The 24,115-nt window shown below is 44.3% G+C and overlaps 1 protein-coding gene across 1 annotated transcript in view; it reads left to right on the top strand.

Annotated features, from left to right (window-relative positions):
• Csmd2 (CUB and Sushi multiple domains 2) overlaps positions 1 to 24,115 on the top strand; it is a 519,739-nt gene that overhangs the window by 374,226 nt on the left and 121,398 nt on the right. The window contains exon 25 of the mRNA XM_048350831.1: positions 1,540 to 1,666. Within this exon, the coding sequence (XP_048206788.1) occupies positions 1,540 to 1,666 (127 nt within the window). The remainder of the gene's footprint in view (positions 1 to 1,539; positions 1,667 to 24,115) is intronic.

Below are 24,115 nucleotides of genomic sequence, written 5' to 3'. Positions count from 1 at the left end.
TGATGTGGGCATATTTTCACACATGGCATGATGGGAGAGACCTCACTGTGTTCTACAGATGTGACTTCACAGATGAGTAGACCCTGTAACCAAACCCAGCAGACCAAGGAAAGTCGAATCTTAACAGTGTCACTGCTGGTGAATCTGCTTCAGGCTGGCCCATTCAGCCCCTCCTGTCATTTGCCTGTCCTCAGATAAAGTGATAAGTGATTCAGTGGAGAAAGTGTCTCAGGAGGTACTGTCCTGTGTGAAACATAGAAGGAAGCTCTGGTGAGGACAAGAACGGTGTTCTGCCACTTCCCTGCCCTATTCGTAGGGCCAGACCAGCTTTCTCCCAACTGTAGCTCTTTCTATCCTCCATCTCCTACCACAGGCCCATTCACTCACCCTAGCACAGTATTATTATTACTATTACTATTATTCAATTTCTACCAGCTATGTGAAGGTTCTAGTTTCTCCACATCCTCCCTGTAGTTGCTATTTTATTACAGATACATCCTTTCCCCTTACAGCCATCCTAGTGGGTGTGAGATGGAGTCTCACTGTGATTTTGATTTGCATTTCCCGAATGACAAATGCTATTAGGCATCTTTTCACACATATATTGGCCATTCATATGTGTTCTTTGAAGAAATATCTATTCACATCCCTTGCCTGTTTTTTAATTGGATCCTTTTATTGGTGAGGAGGGAGGGTTTGGTTTAGGTTCTGAATATGAGTCTCATACAGGGACCTTCTTTTATTTTAATTTCATTTAATTTAATTTTTTCTGAACTCCAGAAAGTTGTACAAAGCAGTTACAATTTAATGTGTCCATCTAAGTGTCCAGTGCTTCCTGCTCAGAATCACCCCCTTCATCCTTCTCTCCCTAGGCTCATTTCTTATTTCCCACTTCCTTTATCACATACATACATTGAGCATTTTTTGCTATATTTGTCCCATTTCCTTTTTCATTCATCCATCCCCCCCATCCCCATACCTGCCCATCTTTACAATATCATTTCAGCTTCTCATATTTATTTTGTTAAATTGTCTCTTATTTGTTCAAAAGATTTACTCTTTGACGTTTCACTTCTGTGTATATTGTACTTTAGTCAGCTAAATCATGTATAAAGGTATATGCCTCTACCTGTGATTATATGAGAAGCTGTATGTGGGGGTCTAAGATCCACATATGAATGGGAGCCTACACTTCCCTTTCTTTCTGGGCCTGTTTTATTTCAATCAGCATATCTTCCAGATCTACCCACACAGTTCACAGTAGTCAGATCATGAAGACATCCCACATAGCCCACAACAATGGATCAAAACAAGGTGACCCATACACATTACATATATATCATTAGGTAAGGATCACATATGACATATGCATATATATATCACATATACAGAGTGGAGTTGTATGCAACCAGCAAGGACTTTCTTATAAGCTGACTTAGCCATCTGGAATGATGGAGAAGGACTTGGGGCCATCAGCACAAAGTGACCGCCAGGCCCTGGGAGACCCAATCAAGCTCACTCTTTTGGGGTTTCTTGCAGCGGAGTGTGGAGGAACACTGAGAGGAGAGCTTTCAGGGCAGGTGCTGTCACCAGGCTATCCAGCTCCCTATGAACACAATCTCAACTGCATCTGGACCATCGAAGCAGATGCCGGCTGCACCATTGGGTAAGTGGCTGTGCCAGCAAAGTAAACATCACCAATTGTCAAGGAAAACCATCATCAGCACCATCACCAGGTCCCCCTTAGCTGATGCCTGACCCTCACTGCCACCCTTTACCACCCTTGGAGGCCACTGAGGTCAACGGTGCCTTCCATGACCCCAGTTGTGGGATGGGTTCCATGGAAAACCTAGCCAGGCCCATCTCTCCCCCATGAGTTTATGTTCCTGGGCCAGAGACATTACCATCTAGGTAAACTGAGTCCCAGCAGAGCAGCTGTGGGCATGAGCTTGAAGCTGTATAGCCGGATTTGAATCCCAGCCCTCCTATTTACTGTTGGCAGGACTTTGGGAAGGCCCTTATCCCCTGTGAGTTTCATCATCTCTCTCTGGAGAGTGTGGGTCTTAAGAGAAGGCGCTGATTTAGAGGGTATATGTAATGAGCTCAACACAACCCTGGGAAACTAGTGACAGTTCCAGAACTGTCATGCAGTTCCTGAGTTTCAGTAGGGTCACTTAGAGTTCTATCCCCCAGGCTGGTTGCTCCCTTTCTCAAGTCAATTCCCTCATCTCCAAAATTAGGACAAAATACTTGTAAAATGAGGATTTAACACTTATCTGTTAAGCTGTGAAATAGGTAAATAACAAAAGCCCAGTGGTGTCTGCTGTTCTCCCTCAAAGCACAGCTTCCCTTTCATACAAGAGCCTGAAGAGCCTGAATGGAGTTCCAGAGTGCCTGGGAAGAAAGGCATAAACTCCTTTCCACTTCTGGAGTGCAAGGGCCTATCTCATTCCATTTCACAATACCCAAGTGATGACCATTATAAATGGACATTATTGTTATCATTTTATACATGAGAAAACTTGCTGCTGAAAGACTGGGTCTTGAGCTGTGACTGGTCTGATGACTTTGGGACTTAGGAGCAGGTTGAGGTGGCAGTATGAATGGGGATGTGAAAGGAGGCTTGAATATGGAAACCAGAGATGAAGCAATACAACTGGAGTGTGAGATACATGTGGGTAAGGAATAAATAAGACACAGCCAAAGAGCATTCTTAAGAAGCGTTGGTCCACCAGGAATTAGCATTGCAGAGAGCTAATGGGAAGAAGACCATCAGGGGTGATCCAGGAATGAACTGCTGAGAATTTGGACTGAAGGCGGGGTGGGCCAAGAAAAGAAGCACTATTGTGGGCTGGGAGAGATGCCTGACCTTGAAAGTTCTCAGTGAAGAACTGGCTGAATGAGCACTGGCCAGGAGTTACAAAACATCAACATTCCTGTGTTTGTTAAGACTTAAATCCAGGGAGCGTTTGCTGTATCCAAATTTTGGAGGTAGACCTTGTATAAAATGAGGTCAACCTTGCTCAGAGGGACTTTGCATTGCTGGAGGACAAGTTAGTTAAGTATCCGCTCTTGACCTGCACGCTGCTGGTGGGATGACCAACCATTATAAGCGCACTTGATTCACTCACCTCTGAGGAAGATATGGTTCTCTACATCTTATCTGGCTCCCAAGGATGCCATCATACAGTGAAAGATGGACGTCTTTTCTGGCTCCCAGGGACACCATGACCTACCACCTCAACCTTTGCCACCATCTTTCTTCAATGACATTCTGGTAATGCCATGATGATGGTGACACCTGTGTCCACACTCTTGGCCTAGTTCTATGCCTTGGTTCTTCCCTGTACCTGGAATGATCTCCTCCCTCCAAAGGCTTATGTTTAAAATTTCCTCATTTCTCAAAGTCAAGTGCAAATGTCAGCTTACTTGCCAGGCCTTCTCCCATCTCCTCCTAGGAGTCATTCCCCCCTCCTCCAACTCTCATTTCCTGTGGTTTATATTTCTTTTAAGACCTAATCCTTTTTCTCTTTATTTATGCTCCTGCCTCCCCTCCTCTCCAGTGATCTGTGCCTGATTCTCCTCTTTTCAAGCCTTCTCTCTCTCAGTTCCCTGGGCTCAACAAATGTCAAGTATTCAATGAATGAATGAGGTAGCTCTGTGACTACAGACTCTGTGGTAGTCCCTCAGTGAAAACTGAATGAGCAATAATGATTTGAGCACATTGACTCTTTCACTTTAGATGGTGCCTATGCAAAGCATAAAAGTTTTCCCACTTTCCTAAATTGGAACATCATTCATTCATTCCCTCATGTAGCAGATCTCTGTTAACTTACTTCATGCTATTACATAAGTGAAGAAGGTCCACTCACTGATCACAAAGATTAACTGCATCTGTGTATAGAACTTAAGAAGCAAAGAGAATGAGAAGACAGATCAGAAGACCAGAGAAGTCATATTGGCAAAAGTGACCACATTGTTCTAAGGGATGGCCTCCTGGCCAGCTAGCCAAAGAAGAGGGTTGATGGGAGGTGAGGGCTTCCCAGCGAAAGAGGTGAGACAGTATGGATAGCTTCAAGGAGCTGGACCATTACCTGTGCAATGGTGGGTGTCACCAGCCTTGGGATGTGGAGCTGGTGGAGCAGGTGTGGCCAGAGCTGAAAGGGCCTGGGGACAGTGAACTGCATCTGGCATCTCCTCACTCTTGTAACCCCTGCCAGCTTAGTAGAGAATGGACTGAGTGGACAAGCCTGGGTCTGTCTCTAGGGCTTCAGGATGAGGTGGGTGAGCTGACCCAGGAATGGAGGTAGAGATGGAGAAGGGACTGACTCGGAGGACATGTACATGACCATATCAACTGAACCCACCCTCCTTAGCAAATATGGAAATGGGGGTTTTCTTACGTGAAATATACAGAAAAGTTGAAAAATGGCAGCCAAGCATGCACACCTGCCACCAAACAGGATGTTGTTAATATTGTTGACATCTGTGCCTTCTCTCTTTTTACTCCCTTCATTTTTCCTTTTGGCTGAGATATGGGTGAGTACGTTGCCAGCATCAATATACTTGATTGCTAATCCTTTGGTCAGCATCCTACAAAGAGATGGGCAGAGCCCCATTAGCATCCCAAAGAGGCACAGCAAGCAGCATTTGTCCAGGGAATGAGGCTTCTAGGCTGGTGAAGAGGAGTACAGACCTCAGGGCAACTGGCATGAAGAAAACCTGAGAAATCAGCGGGCAGGAATGATGATGTCTTCATTTATGAAAACAGCCAGCAAGGGGCAGGGGCACAGGAGGCTCAGATCAAAGCAAACACTACCCTCTCCAACAGAGGGACACAGGGAATCATAGGTGTGCCAGAGATGTGTGTAAGGAGATAGGAGACAGAATGTGAAGGCAGCATCCGTCTTCTCTTGAGGGGCTCCTTGTAGCCTCAGGCAGAGGTCTTCTGGCTGCATTAAGAGCTGAACATGGAGATGGAGGCCTGAGATGCTTGTCCTTCCTCATTAGTTCCCACCCACCCTCCCACCCTATGCAGCCTGCATGTGTGCACCCATGTGCTGTGTCTGCCATATCCCCTTCCTCATCCCTCCTTCCCATCCCTCGCCTCTGCTCCCTCCTTCCCCTTGTTTTGCTTTCTCTCCTGTTTTCTTTTTATTCCTTCCTCCCTTTCTCCTTCTCTCCCTTCTTTCATCTTTTTTCTTCTGTCCTGTCTAGGCCCCTCCTTCCTGTCCCCCTCCCCCCTCCTTTTTCTCCTTCTCTTCCTCACCTTACTTCATTTAAACAACTAGCAGAAAGTTAAGAAAACTAATAATTATATGGACGTGAAAATGACACTCTTGTGTTGAGTCCTTAGGTGTTTTCTTTTCCATTGGGACTATATTTATAAATTTTTTCTGTACAAAGCTAGATGCTCATTTTTGAAAATCCTAAATGCAGCAATAAAGTAAATAAGCCATAAATCCTAAATTCCCACTACTGGTTTCTGTATCCTTACCCCTCTATACATAGCCATTGATATCTATTTATTCTTTTAGGCATTTTCTATGCCGATATAGACCAAAGGCAAATTCACTAAACACTGATGGTAAAACAAGACCATCTCAATGACTGGCTCAGTGACTGGCTTTTTGTTTTCCTACTTAATCATACATCATCATCTTATTGTGAAAATGTATATAGATCTGCCTCATCCTGTCTGAGAGCTGTAGAACTCTGGAGCACAGAGCCATAATCGACTTAACTGCTCCTCTATTGATAAAGTGAAGGTTTTTCACACTTTTTTTTTTACCCTATTGGACATCCTTATTCATGTGTCTTCAGATACCCAGTGATTTTCTTAAGGCACATTCTTAGATGGCAAATTTTGGCACATGTCCTCAAATTCCCCTCTAGAAATTGCAGCAAGATACACATCCACCAACAGCCCATGGGAAGGCAGGCTGCCCACACAGCAGTGCTGTATGATGCCTTGCCTTTCCATCTTTACCAACTTGATGAGGAGTAGGACATTTAGAAGCCCTTGCGGTTTCCAGTTTGTTGTATTTTTCTTTCCAGTACTTTGTCCTTTTCACTTGGCGTTCACCTGAGCTCATTTCTAAACAGTTCAACATCTCAGTTTTAGATTTCTTTGAAATCCAAGAGTGTCTTAGATTTCCTTTGTTTCAACACTGAAGATTGGACTTTGGGCTTTGTACTTACTGAGCAAGTGCTCTACCACTTGAGCCATACCCTAATGCTACTGCCTTTAGTTTTTCAGATAGGGCCTCACAATTTTGCCCAGAGCTGGCCTTAAACAATATCGTCCTATTTCTGCCTTCTGAATATCTGATATTACAAGATGAACCACCGAGCACAGCCCCAAGCATTTTTTCCCCATAGATTAGAATGACAAGTGTGTACCACTGCACCCAGCAATGGATTGAGAAACAGTCTCAAGAACTTTTCTGCCCAAGCTGGTCTTGAACCACTATCTGCCTAGTCTTAGTCTCCCAACAAAAAGAACTTTTTAAAAGTTCAACCTAAGTGGTTGTATATTTTTCATGACCTTTTTCATTTTACTCTATTGTTCCTGTTTAACTATTTCAATTTTCCTTTAGTTGGTCTTCCATGTACTTAAGAATATGCAAGGAGGACCTACATTTCTCTTGTATCCAGTGTAGCATGCCTTCCCTTCAAACAAAACATTATGCTTCTTACTGCATCCTCTTATCCTTTCATTCTCCTGCTGTTGGGTGATATATCTGGCTTTGTGGTATTGTTGTTGTTGTTGTTGGTTTTCTTCTCTCTCTCCTATTGTGTTCTGCTGCTGGTCTAGGATTTTCCTTAATTATGTCTTCAACAGTAATGATCCTGGGATGTGCCTCTTCCTTCTCTTAGAAACCTTGTGTTCATTTGTGTTTCAGGGGGAAATATGCCCTTTGTGTTTTCCCATTGATATGAGAACCTCCCTTTGTTTTTACTGGTATATTTCCCTAAAGCTCTCTGAGGACACTAGGTTTTGTTTCCCAATGCCACATGTTTGTCAACTACACATTGTAGTTGGGTCATTTAATGATTCTGTCAGATTCTTTACATTTTGTGAGCTTTATTGCTCATTTAGCATCAAATCAGAGCTAAAATCTGGGCTCAGATTCCAGGCTACCTGGGTTGGCTTTGTAATAAGGGAAGCTCGTTTTGTGCTTCTGTCTCAGTTCTCAGGTCTGTGCAATGGTGATTAAAGGCAGTGAATGCTGTAAGATCCCTGTGTGGGTAACCAGGTTCACAGATATAAAGTACTTACCATGGTGGCCAACCCTGGGAGCTGGCAAGATGGTTGTTTGTGTTACCCAGGCAGGACATCACCTGAGCACAGCAGTCTGTAAGTCCCCCCCTAAGAGTCACAGGTAGGGGTTCTGTGCTGTGGGTGAGAATAGGTGTACAAGATGAAAGCAGACATGTAGAATCAGGCCAGCCCATGAGTGGCATAGATAGGACAAGACTTCCAGGACCCTCTTTCTCACCATGCCCTGCCCAAAATAATCACTGCAGGTATTCCAGGGGGACTTTTCACCTCAACAAGTTGAGCAAGGATAGCCCCTCTCAGGAGACTGCAAGAGAAGCAATGAGTGGCTGACAGAACCTGGACAGTGCCCTCTTAGGTGTGGACCAGGCTGGAGAGTGAGTACTTCCTGGTGTCACTGGCAAAACCTTTCCCTGGGACCCATGTGACCTCTTTAGCCTTTGACAGGTGCTCTTTCCTGAAGACCAAGAATGAGATGGGCAAGTGAAAGAGCTCCATCAAGGCCTAACAGCTCATACTAGGATCACAGTAGTGATACCACAGATGCCATTAAATCTGAAGACTGTACATGATATAAAGAAAGCTCATCCTATATGGTTGGGACCTCAGCTCTGTCCCCAGTGCACAGTTAGAGCTTTCCTGCTTATGACGACTGGTCTAGCTCAAATGAAGATTTCAGAAGAAAAGGAGGTCAAGCTTTTGGCTCTTGATCTTGCCCCTCTACCTAGCATTTATCAAATATATCAGTTGTACTCAGGTTCTAGACCAATGTTACTGTCCCATATTGTAGATGAGATCACTGAGGCCTGAAACAATTGCCTGGCAACTTGGATTCTGAAACCACTCATTGCTCTTTCACCATGGTTCCACTGAGCACAGTAAGCCTTCGATGTCTCCTCTGCACCAGGGACCATGTGGTATTGCATGGTGGGAAATGCAGAGAATAGAATGAAGCCAGCCTCTGTCTTCAGGGGTTCACATTCTAGTGGGGACCATGTCAAAGAAGCAGGTAGCTCCAAGCCAGGCAGAAGCTGTGGGTGCCAGCCACTGTGGGTATCAGCAACCAAAGAGGGAGGAAGGAAGTCCTGCCTGGAGCTGCCTGCAAGTTTGCAACTGGGGGATAACCGGCCCACAAATAGAAATCACCAGATGTGCTGAGTTGCATGTGAGAGAAAATGTTGCATGAATATGGACAAAGGGTGGAGGGAAGGGGGAGTGTCTCACAGAAGGCTAAGGACCAGTATGAGAACTTGGATTGACTTTCTTAGTGTAACCCGAGCCATCAGGACATTCTGAAGACAGTAACAGCATGCAATTCCAGTAAAAAATAAAAAGGAAGAAAAAAAAACCTGGAGCATTTTCTCCCCCAGGCATTCTGCCAGACACTGAGGGCATAAATATAAATAAGAAACAGTCATTTCCCTTGAAGGTCTCAAAATTACAGAAAGAAATTATATCATCGAGGAATGGAAATAGAAAAACTGACTAAAGCTGGCTTCACAGATGGAGATTCGTTTTTCTCCTGAAATAAGAATTGAAAGGTTCCATCCTGACCTGGCAGAATTCCCCTTGCTCTACCATCCTGAGACTCTCATCCTTACCATTACTCCAATGGCTTCTGCATCTCCAGAAATTATATCCATGTTCTAGTCTAAAAGAAGAGGAGAGAAGAAGGTGCACAGGAGCTGTCTCCTGTGAGGGTTTGTAGTTATTTGGGAAGAGCTATTATCCTTTGAGATACCTTTCTACATTGCATCAGAACTTGCCATGTCTGGCTAAGGCAAAGTGAGAAATCAATCTTAGTTTTGTTTTTACAGTTTTTATAGGAGAGACAGATGAGAAGCTTGGAAATGGAGTACAGCTCAGGCACTCTACAGTATCTGCTTCTGGTACTAACATAGTGTGATAGATGCTATAAGAGAAGAATGCACAAAACAAATGGAGGAGTGTGGTGATGATGGTTGTGATGATTGTAGGTGACAAACAGGTGGATGTGAGAGGAGAAGTGCTGCTCTACCTGTGCTTTAAAGAAGGTAGAGGGAACGGCCTCTTGGGCTTGCAAAAAAAGAAGATGGAACTAGGTGCCGTTCTCTCATGCTTGTATCCCTAGCTACACAGGAGGCTGAAATCTGAGCATCTCAGTGTGAAGCCAGCAGACAAATCCGTGAGACTCCTGTCTCTAATTAACCAGTAGAAAGCTAGAAGTGGAGCTGTAGCTTAAGTGGTAGAGTACCAGCTTGTGTGTAAAAGCCAAACAAGAGCACAAGGCCCCAAGGTCAAGCCTCAGAATCAACACAAAAAATAAAAGAGTGAATGGAAAGAATATACACATCATGTCTGCAAGAGCTCACAGTCTGAGGTGACAGCGGTGGCAAGGCAGGGAGAAAAACAAGGGAGGGGCCGATAGAGCCACTGAAGGCCCCTGGTTACATGCGAAAGAGCAGAGTTTCCTACACACAGCTTCTGTTGGGACTTGGAGCCACAGATGGCTGTATTAGAGGAGCAAGCTGAGAACACAGAAGACACATTCCTCTACAGGTGTACCCTCTCTGCAGAGCTTAGGGATACATGGAGGACAGAGAACTGCTTGCTCTCGGACTCTTAATTTCTCCTTCTAAACCCTGTGTAGGAATAAGCCACCTGTATGGCTAATTGTTCTTCTTTGTTGATTTTTCACTGTAGGGAGAGTTTATGATTAAGGCAGAGGGCAGGCTGGAAGATACATTCTTTTTTTTTTTTTTTTGCCAGTCCTGGGCCTTGGACTCAGGGCCTGAGCACTGTCCCTGGCTTCTTCCCACTCAAGGCTAGCACTCTGCCGCTTGAGCCACAGCACCACTTCTGGCCGTTTTCTGTATATGTGGTGCTGGGGAATCAAACCTAGGGCCTCGTGTATCCGAGGCAGGCACTCTTGCCACTAGGCCATATCCCCAGCCCAGGAAGATACATTCTTGGTTCTTATCACAGTGCAGTGGGATTGCAGAGAAAAGGGGCCTGGTTCTGATTCACCAGCTCCCCTGCCTAGTGGAGATTGTCAGCCCCGAAGGACATCAGACAAGAAAAAAACACCTGGCTGTGCCTCGGCCTCAAGTCCCCTACTGCAATTTCACGTTAGTTAGAGGGCAGCAGCTCCCCGCAGTGGTCAGTCTGCCTCTTTCTATCTAGCAAGTGAGCAGCTGGCCCCAAGGAGGTACATCATACCAGAAGTAAAGCTTGTGTTCACAGCTCTTGCCAGAAATCCTGGCCTCAGGTTCAGTGACTTGCAGGAGGTTTATTTTTAAGCAGCAACCCTAAGTTAAACTTTAAACAGAGGAGGTCCATGTACTTGCACTGCATGAGCTTAGCTCCTGAAGGGACTGCACCGCTGAGCACGGGCAGCAGCTGTGCCTCTGTCCATGTTAAGGTCTCAGAAAAGCAGGGAACAGCTGAAAGGAGATGGAAAGTTGTTTTGAAGGAGAGAGGTAGATGGCCTGGTAAGTGTAAATGTGGCTTTACAGGTTGCTGTGCTCTCTGGCAGTTTAGTTTTTCTATGGATAACCTCTAAAAGAGAAACACACTACTTCAAATTGTCCAAGTATGATAATCCATTCAAGCTGCACTGGATTTTTGAATTGGCCAGAATTCATCCATTTGACTGCCAGCTTTCCATCCTAGGAGTGAATTCCAAGAGCTCTTAGGAAGAGAGTAAGCAGCTCTGCCAAAGAAATGTCCACGCCTTATTGACTGACTGGCTCAGTACAAATCTCCCTGTGAGATGAGATAATAATAATAATAATAATTGTAATAGTAATAATAATAATAACACAAACTTCTGATATGATTCATAAAGCACAGAATTCATAAGAATAAGAAGTATTTTATTAATAGAAAAATACTTTTTCTGGAAAGGTTTATAATAGAAGAAAATTTGAAGGGCTACATACATAATACTATGACTAAGTATAATGACTAAGTATAAGAAATAAGGATGGTAAGTAGATGGATGGTGAGCAGTAGGGAAAACTCTAGAGATAGAAAGTTTGGGATGGAGACTGATAAGGAATATGAAGAAAGTAATTCCCCAGTCACAATTGAAATCCACAATAGCAGTGTTTGCCTTGTGAGAAATATAAAACATTGGACTAGGAGACAAACTAGAGAGTGTGAGACTGCAGACAGGTGTGGAGGTAATGAAAGAAAAGTAGCCACATAGGGAAGGCTAAGCCACAACCAAGGCAGCATAAGGAAAAATAGCAATAAATACTCCTGTCTTATAGTTCTGAAAACTGGGAGGTCCAAGACCAAGGTGCTGGAAGATTTGTCATCTGGTAGAGGCCTGTTCCTCATGGAGAAGACCTGTTAGTTGTCTTCTCGTTATGAAGGCAAGCAAGCTCTCTCAGGCTTCTTTTATGAGGGCACCAATCACATTTGTGAGGGCCCCACCCTCACGATACAGTCCCCTCCGCAACACTCCACCTCCTAACATCAACTTGGATCTCAACGAATGAATTTTGAATGAGACACAAACATTCAGTCCACCACACAGGTCTTCCTCCTAGATCCCAGTGACCAAAACATTTTTTACAGATGCCCCTAATTATAGGACGGTCAGGTCTGCAAGGAAGAATAGATACGTGTTGGACACACAGCATGTCTCTTCATCCAAGAACAAACATCAGTTCCGATAAGTACCAATTATTTCTGTCTAATTATCCCTACTGTGCAAGGCAAGAAGAAATGGGGGAGCAGAGGCAGCCTCTGGAGCAGGCCAGTGTCGCAGGCACATAGGATAGGCGGGAAATAGGAGCACCCAGAACTGAGAAGGGCTACAGTTGGAAGCATAGCTGAGGGATTAGCAAAGAACGAAGGCCAAGTTGGTGAGTAGAGCACAAGCTGAGTTATCAAGCAGAGAATGAGCCAATGGAGCAGGCAGATAAGTGGGCAACCCAGGATACCCCTGAGACGTTAGCACTCACAAATAGGAAGCCCCTGTTGCTAATGTGGGTCCACTATTGACCAAGCTGTGGGCTGAGAAGCAACTGTGGGGCTGCACATAAGACGTCCATATTGCAAGGTATGAATTGGCTAAAGAAAAGAACAATCTACTAAGTAGATCAACAAAATAGTAACCATAAAAGGTTGGGACAGGGGCTGGGGATATGGCCTAGTGGCAAGAGAGCTTGCCTTATATACCTGAAGCCCTGGGTTCAATTCCCCAGGACCACATATACAGAAAACGGCCAGAAGTGGCACTGTGGCTCAAGTGGCAGAGTGCTAGCCTTGAGCAAAAAGAAGCCAGGGACAGTGCTCAGGCCCTGAGTCCAAGCCCCAGGACTGGCAACAATAACAACAACAACAACAAAAAGGTTGGGACAAAGGAATAGAATATGAACACACAAACACACATAAATAGGAATTGGGATCACACTATTGCTTTTATTTAAAAGGAAAAAAAAGAAAGGACAACATTCTCAGCAAAAAAAAAAAAATACTATTAACAAGGAGATTCTTTCATGTGATAAAATACATATGCCACAATAATGCTAACAGTCATGAATCCTTATGCACCAAATAACCTAATGAGAAAACATAAAGCAAAACTGTCAGAAATTGAGCAGAAATTGGCAATCATTATGGAAACTTCAACACATCTTTCTTAGTAAAGATTTTTTTTTAAAAAAGATACAACTGGCATTTGTTTCAGATGATTTCTTTCCATTGGCAGATTTTTATGCTGTTTATCAAGCTCGGTAGGAGGTGGTTTATGTGTGGTTTCATTTACAATAATCCTTTTAGCAACTGAGCTTTTTTTTTTAACAAAGGAGTAAACTGAGGCTCTGCAAGGGTATCTAGCTAGATATTTTCTCTTATGGGTAAAGTTCCTTTCAAGGTCAAAGATATGTTTTTTCCTTGCAGAATTCTTGACACATATAGGGCAGAATCTGCCTTTTTACATAGCCTCAGTCCACACATTGGACACTTAAAATCTTGAGAATGTTAGACTTTTTCAGTCATTTGAAGACCAGTTTTGTTGTGTTGTGTTGTGTTGTTTCTGATGGTGGTGCTGGGATTTTAACTAATTCAGACTCTACCTCTTAACTAATTCAGACTCTACCTCTTGAGCCTTGCTCCAGGTTTTGTTTTGTTTTTTTTTTTTTGCTTTGTTTTTCAGATAAGGTCTTGCGTTTTTGCCGTAGACTACCTTCAGATCCTTCTACCTTTGCCTCCCACATAGCTGGGATGACAGACACTACCCCCAGCTTGTTGACTGTGTTTGGGTCCCTGTAATATTTTACCCAAGCTGGCCTTAAACATCAATCCTATATCTGCCTCATTCCCAACTACCTGGGATTACAGCCATGAGCCAGCTTCTGAAGGCCAGTTTTGTTCTACTTTCAAAAAATAACCAAAGGGGAAAAAAATTTAGTCTTTTTATATATTTTTAATTCCAGCTGGCCCTAGAAGAAAACAGCCTCGTATGTAACTCTAGACACCAATGCTAGCTTTGGGCCTTGGGTTGACTTCTCACTTGCTCTTTGGATTGCATGATGCTTTAATTATTATTGTCTACCATTATGTTCATGGTTTAATTGTTGGTTTGTACTCAGCGGCTCAGAGGGGGGCATTTTATAGAACAAGTATTATTTCCTTATTGTCATTCTCAATGTCACTGAGGATAATTTAAGCTGCATTCTCATCTAAGGACAGGAGTGATTTCTGACCCCCCTCCCTCCAGCAACAGCTGCTCGCTCTCGTGCCATCTTCCCCGATGGGACGACCCACCTTGGGGATGCGGGTGCATGCAGGGTCCACTGGGCTCACACTGCGGTGACAGTTGCTTGGAAGCGCCCAGAGCCCAAGTCAAAAGACAAGCGAAATCAACATGTCAGGATGCCGCTCGTTTTTGTTTTCTCCTCTTTTCTCATTTTGGCATGTCTAGGAGGTGCGCTGTGTCCAAAACATGCCCAGTGTGTTCGGGTTTCCTTCAGACTGCAAGCCCATGGGGCAGTGGAATCCAGGGCCTCCCCAGCTGCTGAGACTTTGTCGCCAACCAGGATCTCTTCCTTGTATTGCATCCAGCCTCACCAGCAGGCCACAGTGGAGTGTTCGTGGTAGGAAAGGCAGTGAGGACCAGCTGAGCACATCCTCAATCAGGTCCTGCCATAAGGGGGCTGTGTGGAAGGTGTGACTCGAAACACACTGAGGAAAAAGAGTGTGGTGATCTCAGACTTGAATAGGGACGACCCCACTGCACCCCTTCCCTGCCAGAGACACAGGCTGCAGCCAGCTGTGAATAAAGACCCAGTCCCAGTAGATTAAGCCAAGCCTAGAGTGAACCCTAGGAAGGAAAAAGAGAGGACCAGGGACCCAGTGGGACAGTTCCCTGACCTGGAATATTCCTTAGGGTCAGACTACTCATTACAGCAGCCTGGGTTGCAGCCAAGCAAATCAGACAGCAGACTTAGGACAAGACACTCCTTGGGTGGGAGCATACCCCTTCTTCCCTGCCTTCAGCCTTGCCCAATACTACCAGGGTCCTTAATTACTCCACAGCCTACATGGTACTCCATTCCCTGCCACTGGCCTGCCCACCATGTGTGTTGTACCCTTTACTGCCCTCCTTTCTCCTCCAGGACCCCTCTGCATCTCCTCCCTGGTCATCCTCCCTGCCACTGTGTCCAGAGCTCCATTCTCCATGTGCATGTCACTCTGCCACTCACTGGTGAGCTTGTCCAAGCTTCAGATCACACCTTTGGCACTTGGTATTTGCCCTCTGAAGGGCTAGTATTGTCCTGATTGTGCCCATCTCTGGCCTTCCCATGCCCTTGCACACCTAGTTTCTCCACCACATCCCCTCCCTCCTCCCACTCCCCACCCACTACTCCCATCTGGATGCATTCTGTGCTTCTCTGACTCAGCCTTGCTCATCCCTCAGCCCAAATTGGAGCCCCTCATGCATACCATTACCACTGTCCAATCCCACTATATTTAGAGACAGAAACAGGCCATCCTCCTGAGTGTACAAGCTGCCTGTACATAGTGCCTGAAGATTTTGGATTGATCATGTGAACATCAGAACCTGATGAGTGGGTGCAGAGGCCCTGCAGGGCTTTATCCACAGGGGGAGATGCTAATTACCAAATGCCCAGTTTCTCCTGGATTTCTAGGCCACAGTTAGCTATGGCCCAGAGTCTGTGGGCCAAGTCTTATCTCTCTGGTAGTTTCAGTCTCCAAAGAGACCACTGGAACATCCAAGGGGCTGGATGTGGGTTGGAAAGAGAGACATCAATCAGTACCTGCAGAGAAATAGGGAGTCTTCCTAAGTATAGAGGATTTATTCCTATTGCCTCTTGCAAATTGGTATGTACTTAGCAATGACTGTGAGTGAATTGGGCTGAACTGTAGGATCCCTGAGAACTGTGCACCATTCATTTATTCAGCAATTCAACCAGAAATCGTTCACCAAGGGTGAGTGTGGACCAGGCCCCAAGTGCTGAGTACTAGCGATGTAGAGATGAGTGAGAGGCAGGCAGGATGGTGAAGGAACTCAGCAGGACAGATGGCTCAGTGGATCAAGGATGCAGTGGGGCTCATGGAGGAAGCAGCTCACTGGCCAGGGGTGTGGGAGGTGCTGAGGAGCCCGCATCAGTGCTCCCATTAGTCAGGCGGTGTTCGTTTACTGGGGCTGCTGTAACACACTGAATGACTGAAAGCAACCAAAATTAGGATGCTCATCATTGTAGAGTTTAAAATCAAGGGGTCTAGAGGACATACACTCTGAAACTCAAAAATCTGTGTCATGCCCTGCCTGGCTCCTGCTGAATACTGACAGTGCTTGGCGTTCCTTGGTTTGTAGGCACATCACTCCAAGCTCTGCCTCCGTCCTCCCCCAATCTCCTCTGGGTCTTTGTGTCCATATCTCCTTCTCCTCTTATAAACATATGGGTTTAGACAACTGGATCCTTGTCCTGGATCCTTCATTATCATAAGCATGATTACATTGGCACAGATCCTATTTCTAAACAAAGTCACATTCTCACGTCTGCCAATAGCAGGCATTAGGACTTGAATATGTCTTTTTGGAGGATCACAGCTCAGCACCACCACTACAGGTGATGTGGGAGCATTGCTGGGGGGAGGGGAGGGAGTCTCTAAGCAGACAGGAGACCCCCCCAAAGCAAAAAATAATAATAATAAGGAAATGCATCTAGGGTGAGGGGAACAGAAGAAAGCAACATAAGCCCTCATGAGGAACCTGGTGTGTACCCTAGGAAGTCTCACTTTTTTTTTTTTTTTTTTTTTTTTTTTTTGCCAGTCCTGGGGCTTAGACTCAGGGCCTGAGCACTGTCCCTGGCTTCTTTATGCTCAAGGTTAGCACTCTGCCACTTGAGCCATAGCGCCACTTCTGGCCATTTTCTATATATGTGGTCCTGGGGAATCTAACCCAGGGCTTCATGTATACGAGGCCCCGGAAGTCTCACTTTCTGTGGAAGAGAGGGAGAGGAACTGAGTCAGATGTGAGGCTCCTCAACCCTGGAGGAGCTGGAAATGATGGAGCAAGCCTGGTCCCAAGAAGGCTGGTTTCCCTTTTTATACATCTATGTAAGATATCTGCTCTCTTACCATCTTCCTGTTTCTCAATTTCTTCGTGCTTTTCTTCCTTCAAAACTGCTTTGAAGACACCCCCTCCTGGAAGCCCCCCTGTGCCTCTCTGAATTAGGAGATGATGTGAAGGAAAGTCCTGAGGTCCCAGGTAGACATGGTTTGATCCCCGGCTCCTTATTGTCTGCTCCCCATCCTGTTGCCTGTGTCAACCCTTTGGAAATTCACTTCTGCCTTGGCAAAATGGCAAAAATAGACTCTAGATTGTAGGGTTTTCACAGGGACATTAAGCAACATACGCAAGTCCGTTGCCCGTAGGAGACTGTCAACAAAAGTGTGGCTTTGTCTCTCCCCCGGTTATTTCCATAGCACTGTATTTATCCACGCTTTCAGCACCCACTGCACCGATTACCATATTTTGTGCATCTCCTTCAATAAGCAGCAGCAGCCTCCCGGGCAGAGACGGAGCTGTGCACATTCCAGCGGCTCTCAGTACAAAGCCTGGTGTACAAATGTACCCTGTTGCTCTTCCGGTGAGATTGGCCTGTGTTATGTCTATAGCCCAGACATGCCAGGAACCAGAGATCAGAAGGAAAGGCTGTCTCCCCACCTCATCAGTACCTCCCCACCTGGGCATGGTGCGGGTAGGGCCCTCGAATCTCAGGGTTCTCAGTCTCCCCAAACCCAAAGGAAGTCCCACTATCCACTTGCAGGTGAGCTGCTCTGGCAAACCCCAATGTTTGTTTGGGCCTGGAATTATCTCTATTGATTGGAACTTCTAATTAGCATTTATAGACTTCGATTTCTATAAGATGAGAAAAGTATTCGGTACTTAGACTCTAGGCAAAGCTGGTTTGACAAAGTCAGTCCTGGCTGATGTCCTGGTGTGCCCCAGTGAACCCTTCTGCTTCCACCCTTGCCGGCATCTGACTGTCTCTGTATAACCAGAATAGCTCTACAATACAAATCAGACCCCATCAGGCCTCAACAAATAGATCTCCAGCAACTTCCAGTAATCTGTAGAATAAAATCTAAACTTCTCTTCTGACCCACAGAGTCCCAGCAAGCCTGGCTTCTGCAGGCCCACTCTTGACCCGGCTGCTGCCCTGTAGATGGGCAACCCTGCCTCCCCCCTCTTACCCTGCCTGCTGTGCCATGGTGGCTCCCCAGGAGCCTGTCATTCTACTTAAAGGTCACCTGATGGGGAGGTCTTTCCCAGCCACTATTCCAAATGTGGTATTACTCCATCTGAGCACCCTGCTGTCTCCCCAGCCTGCTGGCCACAGCTGACCCCCCCTCTTTGTGGTCTCTGTGTGCAGGGCCAGTCACCCATCTATAGAAACTCCTGGGAAGGCACTCTGCCTGTATTCTCCATTGTATCTCAGCAACCAACATGTAGAAAGTGTTTAAATAAGTGCTGCAAAAGTTCAGAACTGGAGTTCCTATCTTTTTAGTTGTGTGGATGCCTTATTGGTGCACACAGAATATCCCATTCTTCCTTTCCCTTCCTCCTCCCTCCTCCTGCTCTTCCTCTCCCCTCCTCCTACTCCTCCCTCTTCTCCCCTCCTCTCAGCCTTATCAATGAGAAGACTTTTGAGTCTGCGATTATCAGCTTTACTAAGCTGAATTCAGTGAACCAGATCTTTAATTCATGGTCTTGCATCTTTGTAGGAGACACATGTTAACTATGAATCGGGGGGAGCCTCCTTTTCCAGTCATGCCTGGCTCTCTCAGCCAGAGCCACCGCCTCCTTCTCCCCTTCCCCCTCCCTTCCTTACTCCTCTCTTTCTTCCTTTCCTCCTCCTTCTCAAACTCTTCCTCCTTCTTTTCCTTCTCCTCTTCTTCCTCCTTCTCCTGGAGGGGAAATCTGAAGTCTGGCCTGGATTATAATGATAGAGCGATGATTCTGGCTCTCTCTAGCTAGCCTTCAACTTTGGGCAAGTTACTCAAGCTGTCTTAGTATTCTTAGTTTAAAAGATGGGGATAGAATGTAAACTAGTACAACCACTCTGCACAGCAGTCTGGACATTCACACACACACACACACACACACACACACACACACACACACAAAAACTAAACATAAATCTTCCCTATGACCCAGCTATATCACTCCTGGGCATCTACCCAAAATGTCACAAGCCAGGATACCATAAAGCCTCTTGCACATCCATGTTCATTGCTAGACTGTTCACAATAGCCAAGTTGTAGAAACAGCCCAGATGCCCTAAAATAGATGAGTGGATCCAAAAAATGTGGTACCTATACACAATAGAATTTTACACAGCCATTAAAAAGAATAATATTATGTCATTTGCAGGGAAATGGATGGACTTAGAATAAATCATGTATGCGAAGTAAGCCAACTCAGAGAGACAAATGGTGCATATTTTCTCTCATGTGCAGAAACTAGATCTAAAATACACTGGGACATAATAAATTATACACGGCTCTAGGCAGCTATACAAAGTGAGTCCAAAAGAGGATACTCTCAGAAGAGGAACAGAAGGGCACAATGCCCATGCTCCTCTGATCCTATGAAATAATACTTAATTTAGGAAATGGAAACAAGAGGTTTTCTTTCTCTTTTTTTGCTGTTTTTGTTTTCTTTTCTTTATGTTTTGTTTGTTTATATGTCTTCGGGAATGTAAGAGGAGGCACAGAAATAGAGGGACAAAGGGTGAACAAATTCAGCAATGGTACTTACTGGACACTATGTTGAAGACAAACTATACAACTTGTGCGTGGGGATGAGAGAGAAAAACAAGGGAGAGAACGAGGGAAGAGGTGACATTGACCAAAAAGAAATGCACTGTTTATCTGACTTATGTAACTATAACCCTCTTTACACATCCTTTATAATAACAATAAGATATAAAAATAAATAAGGACATTTTAAAAATAAAATAAAAAGCACACACACACACAAAAAAGAAGAGGTTGATGCTGCACCTAAATAATGATGCTTATAAGTAAAATGGCATACTAGACAGTGATTGTTGTTCAGTTTTTGTTGTTGTTGTGCTGTTGGGGGATGGGTGGATTTTTTGTTTTGTTTCTGGCTTAGTTTCTTGAGACAAGTTCTTGCTAGTTAGCCTAGGCTGGCCTTTAACTCATGATTCTATCTCTGGGATTACAGGTAGGTACCACCATGCCTGGTTTTACAGTGGTTATAGAAACCTATTTTCCTTCATTTTGACTCAGTCTCTACACTCTTGCTTTTCTTGACTTCCTCCCTGGCTGGTTCTGCGGAGAGTTCGATATTCATTCATCACTCATTCATCAAATCAGTCTCTCACCCACTCAGTTGTTTGCACTCAAGATCTTCAGGCCTTCTCAGAAGCCAGTCTTAGCTTGCAGATTACAGAGCCCAGACTTCCCTAGCTCCTCCCAAGGCTCTCATTCTCACTCTGCTCACCATCTAGTCATATCCCCCCTGACATCCCTACTCAAGTATGGAACAACCTCCTTCCTGGCTGCTTTAACTTTCTCTCTGCTTCCTGGTATTGTCTTTTATACCATTTTATACCATACAACCTTCGAGTCTCATTCCCCCTTCTTCCCTATGACCAGTGAAGCCACGACAGTCTTTTTTCTAGAGCAGGTCCAGCCACACAGCACTCTCGGCTGCTGTATGACTGGTTGCTGATTTCACAGTCCACTGAGTGGCAAGAAAAAGTATGGAAGGAAGGGGGCAGCTGGGCATAGCAGAGTTCACTTGACCCTCTGCCTCCTGGGAAACTTCCCCCCTTTTCACTAAAGGGTGGGGCCACAGCCTCACACCAGTCCTCTTGGTATTGGGGTACCTCCTCTATCTATGTCTACCTAGGAAATTCAAGAGGTTCACATACATAAGTAAAAATCAAATTCCATTCATAACAGAACTAAAATTTATAAGCTTACAGACTGTCAAATTTTGCAAATGGCAAAGTTTTAATTTTCTTTATGGCTGTCTAATATTCCATGGTATATATGCACCATATTTTCTTTACTCATTCATCAATTAGGGTACTCAACTGATTCCACAGTTTTTCTAAAATCAGTCTTTATTGTGGGTTGGTACCAGCAGGAGGGAGGTGGGAGAATGAAGAGGATAAATGAGAGGGAATATGATTGATGTACTTTGTATGTGTATATGAAAATAGAACAATGAAACATGAAAATGAAGAAGGAAGAGTGATAGAGAGGGTGAGATTGATGGGGTGTATTGTATGCTTTTGTGTCACAATAAAAACTCCTTGTACAACTGACATATACTGTAAGAATCTTAATAATAAAAAAGAAGTGGGAAAAGACAATCATAAAAAGGAGGAAGCCATAAGATATTGCCAAAACATATAAATTAAGGTATCTACAATGTTCCTGGTGGGAGAAATGAATAACAAAGATTATCAGTTCTTCCTTTTGTTAGTTAATAAATGTATGCAATTCCAATGAAAATCTCAATGGAATTGTTTTAAAACTTAGGAACCATTAAGTTTGATCGTGTGACTTTGAGAACTTAGCTAGGAAATTCTGGGGAAGAGATGGGAAAGGAGCATGCCCTATGAACCTACCATAAGCTGAAGAGTTATGTTCCTGGCTTATAAGAAGCACCATCACAGGCAAAGGAGTGTATGCTAGGGAAGCAAAAAGTCAAAAATAGACCTGGGACCAGGAGGATGCTTTAAACTGGGGGGGACATCTGGACTGCTTAGTTGCGAGCTTGTCTTCATGCCTCAGGTGTGTTCATGAGCCCCATCTGAACTGCCCAGCCATCCTAAGCCTGGAGTTACCATAGTAACAAGGCCTGGTCCCACACTCAGAATTGATGCTAGCCGGGTGCCTGTAGCTCATGCCTGTAATCCTACCTACTCAGGAGACTGAGATCTGAGGATCGTGATTCAAAGCCAGCCGGGGCAAGAAAGTCCATAAGACTTTTATCTCCAGTTAATCACAGAAAAATCCAGAAGTGGCTCTGTGGCTCAAGTGGTAGCCTTAAGCAAAAAAGATCTCAGAGACAGTGCCCAGGGCCAGAATTCAAGCCCAGGACCAGAAAAAAAAAAAAAAAAAAAAAGGAAGGGTGGGGGGATGGGTATGCTCTAGCTGGGAAGAGCATATCCACATATAAATAACTAAGGACACACTGACAGCTGCTAGGGAGGCGACTTCAGATACGTGTTGGGATGAGTGAATGTCGGCTTGGAAAAACAATGACTGTCAACCTCAGGAAATAGAAAGAACCTTCAAACTCTGGGGAAACTGTGAGTTTGGGCTTTTCCTCATTTGCAGGTAGAAGGAAAAGACTCGCTTAGACATAACCTGACCCTTTATATCTTTAAAGGAAAAGATCAACATATTTGATTACATAAAATGAATAACTTCTATACCAGAACAGATACCATAAACAAAACTTAAAAGGAAAAACAAATCAGACACTGGAAGTAAATAGAAGCATTGAAATATATATCATGTCGAAGAGGAATCAATGTAGGCAAAGATAACAAATAAAATTTGTAATGTGTAGATAGAATTTTAAAAGACCAATAACTCAATTAGGACGGATAAAGGATATACAGAGATAAAAATGTCTAATGAATATGTGTGAAGATTTCCAACATTATGTAAAATTCTAAGTTATCTAAATCCAAACTCCCAGTGAGATTCCACTTTAGTCTAGCAGATGGGAGAGGATTTTAACATAGAATATATTTACAACCATATAATAGCTGGCACTGGAGAGGGGGAATTTAGAGAAAATTGCGAAATCAATACTGTTTGGTGGGGATATAAAGCTATACAATCATCATTTAAGAGAACAGATTGGCAGTATTTATCAGGAAAACAAAACCTTAAATTAATACCCTTCCACTCCCCTAAAACAACTGTTTCATCCAGACGCTGGTAGCTTAATGCCTGTAATCCTAGCAATTCAGGAGGCTGAAATCTGAGGATCATGGCTTGAAGCCATCTGAGCAGAAAAGTCTACACAGCCTGGGGATTTAACTCAGCAGAAGAGCACCTGCCTGGCAAGCGCAAAGCCCCAAGCTCAGTCCTCAGCTCTGGGGGGGGGGGGGCGGGGGGGAACGATAAAAGACCAAAATAATAACCAGATTAAAAATCAGGGCTGGAGGCATGGTTCAAGTGGTAGAACACCAGCTAAGCAAGCAATCTAAGCAAGAGTGTGAGGCTTTAATTTCAATCCCGAGTACAGGCATGCGCACATGCGCGTTCACAAACACACACAAAAAATATTTCTACTAGTCAATTCAACAGCAGAACTGTGCAAAGCAACATATAGATGGAACATTACTTGCTATTTTTCCTTAAAATCTTTTTCTTTTAAATTTTTCTTTTTCTGTGTGTGTGTGTGTGTGTGTGACAGAGAGTATGCGTGTGCACATGCATGCATACACTTGTACTGGGGCTTGAACTTGGGGTCTTGCATTGTTCCTTAGCTTTATTTGTTCAAAGCTAGTTCTCTATCACTACAGTCTCAGCTGTACTTTGGGCTTTTTTTGTAGTGGTGGTTAAGTGGAGATATAAGTCTCGTGGACTTTCCTGACTGGGCTGCCTTCAAATCACAGTCCTCAGATCTCAGCCTCCTGAGTAGCTAAGATTACAGGCATGAGTCACTGTCACCCAGCTACTCCTTCCAATTTAATGGGAAATAAAATGACCATTCCTGCAGCGAAAATTAAGGAGATGTAATACTCTATGATAGAGTATTAAGCATAGACAAGAAGTTACCTAAACTACAACCCCCATGTTGCAGGGACAATATATGCATGGGCATATTGAGAAAAGTCTGGAAGGATACACATTAAACCTACTATTAAACGAAAAATTCCGGAGAATAGATGGATGCTTGTATGCAAGAGGAAGACTTTCCCATTTTCAGCACATGTACTGTTGTTTTCCTTTGCATGCATCTCTGTTTTATATTTTAAAAAGAAATGTTTGCAAACCAAGCATAATAAATGAATTGAATCCTGAAACAGAGAAAGGCCATCAATGGAAAACTGTGAAATGCACAGCAAGTCTGGAGTTCAAGTTCATAGTCATGCTCCAGGGTTGCTTTCTTAGTTGTGGCAAAAGTGTCCATGAGAGAATGGCATGAAGGATCTATAGGAGTTCTCTCTCTTTGCTGATTTGCTGTAAGTCAAAATTAATTCCATTTTTTAATGATTAATAAAGCCAGATATAGTGGCTCATGCCTGTATAATCAGTTACTCGGGAGGCTGAGATCTAATGAGCATGGTTCAAGGCCAGCCC

The sequence above is a fragment of the Perognathus longimembris genome, chromosome 7 (assembly GCF_023159225.1).
Source record: "Perognathus longimembris pacificus isolate PPM17 chromosome 7, ASM2315922v1, whole genome shotgun sequence".
NCBI classification, from domain to species: Eukaryota; Metazoa; Chordata; class Mammalia; order Rodentia; family Heteromyidae; genus Perognathus; species Perognathus longimembris.
Note: the sequence above shows the minus strand (reverse complement) of the source record. Positions and strands in the feature narration are given on the sequence as shown.